Here is a 6,632-nt window from a genome sequence, read left to right on the forward strand (position 1 = left end):
TGGTTATTGTTCTAGTAGCTCAATGTTTTATTACGCTTCCATTTAACTTCAAGTTGATGAGATAAGCGCAATAGATGTGTAGGCAAGAGCTAATACAGATATATGCAAACATTCCTGAAAATTTTTAAAGTAATACACCATTTTACAGACAAGGTAACCTTCAATATGATAAATAGGTTTAAACAATAACAGTTAATAGACATCGAAAATTTGGATTTGATGATGTATAATTTTCCATTTCTACCAAATCAGCCTGCCAATGCTCATCGATTCCATTCATAATAACCCTTCTACGCTCAAAATATCGTCTACGGTCTATGCAACTCATTAACTATTCCCCTCTTGGTCATGGTGGTGTGTTCTTTATTTTTTTGATTATTGTTTGTTTAAAAATTTTAATGGAATTTTCTCGCCTTTAATTTGCATTCCTACATTCTTTAACACACTTTTTGGAGTAGTATAGTATTTAAATACAAAATCCTCGAGGCTCGCTATTTTTTCATTTACTTCAGCTATTATTTTGTCAAAGTATTCTTTTAAATTCTTTTCGCTATTTGTAGACTGAGTAATAATACTCTTTTCTAGATTTAAGTTCTTTTTTCTAATGAGCGTTTGCAAGTCTTGCGCTAATCCAATGACTACTTTCCAAAAAACGATAATTGATTGCCTGTTTTTCTTGAATCCAATTTTCTTAAAATTCTCAGTTGTGAATAACTAAACCATTTAGTATTTATTATATTTATGATAGTTCTATAGTCTTAAATGAACCTTTCAACAATGCAATTGACTGCCTAATTTTGAGATTTCCCTTGTTTCCCGCCGCAGAATGAGGGGCTGAAAAAGAGAAATTCCTATTCGGCCGTGATCGCCGAATTGTTGACAAAAGAATATAAGCCCCAAAGCACTTCAAGTATAATTGCGTCCCGGAACATCCCTGGCCAACAGTACCTCTGCGCTGGTAGAGATATAGTCTTCCTCACTCCTTAAGGGCCCGCCGTCGGGGCATTCTGACACTCATGCAGGACTCTCTTGAGATGGTTGCCGGCGACGCACAACTCCACGGTACGTAGTCCCCGTCGTCGGGGGTTCGCACTCGGCCTAAATATGGGCTCGGCTAGCCAAGTTATAGGGCAAATACACACGAACCCCGGAGCATAAGGCCCAGCCCGAACCCGACCCAATTGAATGGGATAGCCACGTCTGAGCACCCCCAGCCTGCTCGAGGTTCCGCCGACCCCGATCTACAGATGATACGGGCGATAAAATGAAAAAGTCGGGAACATCTCGTGTCACCGAAAGCGTTATGCTAATGCCGACCCGCCTACCAATGGAGATAAGGGGACAAGTGAGCAAATGAGGAAGTAGGGTATACGGATCGAAGGGCAGGCCTTTCCCATAAAATTAATCACTCTTTGGCGGAGCGATCCCTACAGCTCTCTACTCCCCTTTCAGCATCGCGTCTCGGCAAACTACAAATTTCTTGTAGAGTGGACTTGGTGAGATTGTGTTTTATAACCCCGCCTAGAATACTACTTTACAACGTTTTTGATTGCATATATCAACAGCGAAAATAATACATTGAGAGAGTATATTAATAAGGAAAATGCCAAAATTAGGGAGTCAATCGCATTGTTGAAAGGTTGACTTAAGACAATAGAACTATTATAAATATAATAAATATTCAATGATTTAGTTATTCACAAGATGTCCGTAGACAAGTTTGGTCACTTTTCAAGTGATAGACACAATACTGAGAGTTTTAAGAAAAATGGAGTTAAATTCTTGGGGTTGTTTATGGATAACGATCAAAACATTGATATCCAGAGTAAACGTCTTAAAAACGTGGGGAACCCGATTCAAGAAAAGGACGCAGTTAATTATCGTTTTTTGGAAAGTAAAGTCATTGGAGTAGTTCAAAACTTGCAAACGCTCATTAAAAGGGAAAATACACTCATTAGACAAGAAAACATAAATCTAGAAAAGAATATTATCGCTCAGTCTACTAATAACGAGAAGAAGTTAAGAGAATACTTTGATAAAATAATAGCTGAACTAAACGAAAAAATAGCGAGTCTCGAGGATTTTGTGTTTAAATACTATACTACTCCAAAAGGTGTCTTAAAGAATGTAGGAATTCAAATTGAAGGTGAAAAAATACCATTAAAGTTTTTAAAATAAACCCAACATAGACTAAAAAGAATATAAGTATATACCAATATGGACAAGAGGGGAATAGTTAATGAGTTGCATGGATCAGCGCGAAAAAACTTTGAGCGTAGAAAGGTTATTATGAAAGGAATCGATGATCATTGGCAGGCAGATTTGGTGGAAATGGGGAATTATAGATCATCAAATAAAAATTTTCGATTTTTATTAACTGTTATTGACACATTTTCCAAATATGCTTGGGGTGTAGCACTCAAAAGCAAAAATGCTCAAGACGTTACACAGGCGATGTTAATTTTTTTTAAATTGGGTCGTATTCCTAAGAACTTACAAACTGATGATGGAAAAGAATTTTTTAATAAGAGCTTTAAGCACTTAATGAATAAATTTAATATTAATCATTACTCAACATATAGTGGGTTAAAAGCCTCAATAGTTGAACGATTCAATAGAACGCTCAAAGATATGATGTGGAAAGAATTTAGCGTTAATGGTACATATCAATGGATTGGAATTTATCAGCACTTAATTGATGAATATAATAGAAGATATCATCGAACGATCAAATTATCCCCAATCAAAGTAAATGCCTCGAATGAAAAGGAGTTGTTAAGCACGGTCTACAGCAAAAAGAAAATATTTACCGGTTCACGATTTCATGTTGGTGATAATGTACGCATTAGCAAGTATAAACATATCTTTGAGAAGGGGTATACTCCGAATTGGACGACAGAAATTTTTAAAATTTCTCAAGTGAAAAACACCCATCCCACAACATATATATTAGAAGACTATCAAGGAAGGCCACTTAAAGGTGGATTCTATGCTCACGAATTAAAGAAAACTCGCTTTCCCGATACCTATCTAGTTGAGAAGGTAATAAAGAAAAATGGTGATAAAGTATATGTTAAATGGTTGGGTTTCTCATGATAAAATTATATATATATATTAATCAAATTATAAAAAGAAGAATAATTTTTATGTAAAACTTTATGTAATATTGTGAAATTAAGATGAAAAATAAAACATTTATTATAATATTGTTTTCTTTTGAAACTATAGTTATGACTGGGTTTTGGTTATAGTTAGAGTAGCTCAATGTTTTATTACGCTTCCATTTAACTTCAAGTTGATGAGATAAGCGCAATAGATGTGTAGGCAAGAGCTGATACAGATATAAGCAAACATTCCTGAAACTTTTATAAGTAATATACCATTTTACAGACACTGTAACCTTCAATATGATAAATATGTTTCAACAATAACGTGCACTTATAACAGTAGTTATGAACTTCGTTTTCTCAAAATTACCTGTTTGGAATATCATGAATACGAAGTTGAAAGGATAACGACAAATGGGGAGAGGCTGAATCAGTTAAAATGTTTAAAGAACAAATCTGAAATTCGATTTCTAAATTAAAAAAATTATTCGCAAAACTTTTTCAATGAAAATAGAAGAAGAATGTAGTTTTGTAAATTATTTATAATTTTATTTATCAAATACATTTTCGTATAAAAATAGTTCTTCCTCACTATCTGATAATATTATTGGCTGAGCTTCTTGATTCAAATAATGATGTGTATTGTTGAATATGTCCTCGTCATCTTCAATGTCTGCTTCAGGGACTTCATCGACATAATCATCATCAAAAAGCTCATGAGTTGTCGATGATATTGTATTTTCTTGAATCTCACGATGTATTAGTAAATCCGAATTTGAATTTGAATTTAAATTCCATGTATGATATTGAAAAATATCTGTTGAAGATGATATTTCCTTGGGTTGAATTTGAATGGTTGTCGCTAGCACATAGCCAGAGCTATTTAAATCTGGTTAATTAAATAGTTTTATGGAATATTATTGTGTTTTTCAAGAAATCTTCACCAATCTCGTCATTTATTAGTTTTCCATCTATGCAAAATCTTATTTGCATCGGATAACTATATCATATAACTGCCATGGGAACGATCGGTAGAAAATTAATTTGTTGTATAGAAAATTTTAATTAATAGTATTTTACAGAGCTCTCTGAATAGCTCTTACTGCAGTTGCCGATGTTGATTCAATATGCATTGTCTGAAAATTTTTTTTTTTTGAATTTTTTGAATTTATATTACTTCGTCTGCGTTTGAGGTAATCATAAACTATGTATACACAGTTACAGAATCATATTAAAAAAAGTACACTCATCATTTTTTTTTGTAAAATGCTTTATTTAGACAAATAATTTACAATCTTATAATGACCCCAAGCATGTGTATGTACTATACAATAATCTCTTATCATTTTGTGAACTTAAAGCTATTTTTTATACCCTTGCAAAGGGTGTAATAATTTTGTCGTGAAGGAGACATCTCCAACCCCATAAAGTATATATATATATATCAACCGCCGAGTCGATATAACCATGTCTGTCCGTCAGTCCGTCTGTCTGTTTTTATGCGAACTACTCTTTCCGTTTTTGAGCTAACTTTATGAAACTTTGCAGAATTCCCTCTTTCTGTTGCACGCAGTTCATATGTCAAAACCAGCTCGATCGGACCACTATATCATATAGCTGCCATAGGAACGATCGGTCAGAGAGTAGGTTCTTGTATGAAAAACTTTTTTTTATCAAGATATCTCAACCAAACTCGGCACCACTATAGCATATAGCTGCATCGGAATGAACGATCGAAAAGTAGGTGCTTAAATGAAAAACATTTTTGTTTATCAAGATATCTTGATCAGACTCGGCATTTAATAGTTTTACTATGCTCCTCATATATATGCGAACTCCTATTAAGATCGAACCATTATATCATATAGCTGTCATAGGAATGATCGGTCGAAAATTAAGTTGTTGTATAAAAATATTTTTCTGTTTTTCAAAATATCTTGACCAAACTCACCGCCAGCTTAATGTAAATAATTTTAAGAGCGAAATTTAAGCAGTTGCTTTGCAGAGCAAGTATTACAAGATAAGAAGACGATGCTGCTCCAGCTGTTTTGGCTGCGTAGCCAGACATTCTCCCCCGGCTGGAAGACTTGGTCCTTCAACTGAGTCCTTGATGGGCAGTAGGCATAGCTTGTTTGCAGCTCTTCTTGTCTCTCCTGTTGCGGTGCGCAAGATAGCTACGCGAGCGACGCCATCCTTTCCCACGATTAACTCAGTGGTTCTCGCCAGTGGCCAACTTAGGGGCGGCAGATTTGCATCCTTTACGAGGACAAGGTCGTTGACACATATTCCTGGTTTCGGGGTAGGCCATCTAGAGCGCTGCAGAAGCAGCGTTAAATATTCTTCACGCCAGTGGCACAAAAACTGTTGTTGAAGGTATGTTACGCGTTGCCAGCCATCCAGACGATTGATTTGAAAGTGCGTCACATCAGGCTCAACGAACGATGAGCTGGGTGCACCAATCAAAAAATGAGATAGAGTTAACACATCTAGGTCTGCGGGGTCTTCTGAAAGAGGAAACAATGGCCTGGAGTTAATTATCGATGCTAGGTGGCAGACTAGGGTGCGAGGTTCTTCGAAGTTGAGAGCACAAGAGCCAACAGCACGATAAAAATGATGCTTCGCTGTCTTCAATGCTGCTTCCCAAAGGCCGCCAAAATGCGGCGAAAGAGGGGGAATAAATTTCCAATCAATGGAGTCATCCATGCAAAACTTGTGCACTGAGTCAATATGATTACGACTGATGAATAGACGCTTGAGGTCCAGAGGCTCGTTCTTGGCGCCGACAAAGTTGGTAGCGTTACCCGACCATATCTGAGATGGCCTGCCTCGAGTCGATATAAACCTCTTGAGCGCATTCAAGAATGAAGCAGTCGACAGATCCTTGACCAGCTCCAGGTGAACTGCTTTAGTCGCGAAGCAGACGAAGACAGCCATGTAGCATTTGACTGGAGCTTTATTACGTACGTCTGGCTTATAGAAAAATGGTCCACAACAGTCAACGCCAGAGACTTCAAAGACTCGACAAGCAGTCAAACGTTCTTTGGGAAGATCAGCCATTATATGCTCTACTAATCGTGGCTTGGCACGAAAGCATCTCACACATTATCCAACCACCTTCGATACGGTCTTCCTTCCGCCAATCGGCCAATACTGCCACTGAATATGACCCACAAGTGCCCGTGGACCAGCGTGTAAGTCCCGATTGTGAAACCTTGCAATGATTGAATCTGTGATGAGATGGTGCAGCGGGAGAATTATTGGATGGCGAGCTTAGAAATCCAACGAAGAGTTTTTCAAGCGCCCATCAACTGTAAGTATGCCGAACTCATCCAAAAAAGGGTTAAGTGATGCGATGCAGCTAGATGGCTTAACAACTCTTCTAGATCGCAGTGATTTAATTTCTTCCCACAGCTGTGCTCTCTGAACGAGCCTCAGTAAGAGTTGGGTCTCATGTTGTATATCACACACTGTAAGTCCAGGACCAGCCATCAATAGATCATTTAATGAATGTTCTGACGAGGTAGC

The 6,632-nt window shown here is 37.0% G+C and overlaps 1 protein-coding gene across 1 annotated transcript; it reads right to left on the reverse strand.

Moving 5' to 3' along the window:
- Positions 1 to 5,120: 5,120 nt before the first annotated feature.
- LOC135432583 (uncharacterized) lies at positions 5,121 to 6,041 on the reverse strand. Its single transcript, XM_064688289.1, has one exon. It carries the CDS (start codon positions 6,039 to 6,041, stop codon positions 5,121 to 5,123), a length of 921 nt encoding a protein of 306 aa, XP_064544359.1.
- Between the last annotated feature and the right edge of the window lie 591 nt (positions 6,042 to 6,632).

This window comes from Drosophila montana, unplaced genomic scaffold (genome assembly GCF_035044405.1).
Source record: "Drosophila montana isolate Dmon_TW-CO22-7 unplaced genomic scaffold, ASM3504440v1 contig_1495_1, whole genome shotgun sequence".
NCBI classification, from domain to species: Eukaryota; Metazoa; Arthropoda; class Insecta; order Diptera; family Drosophilidae; genus Drosophila; species Drosophila montana.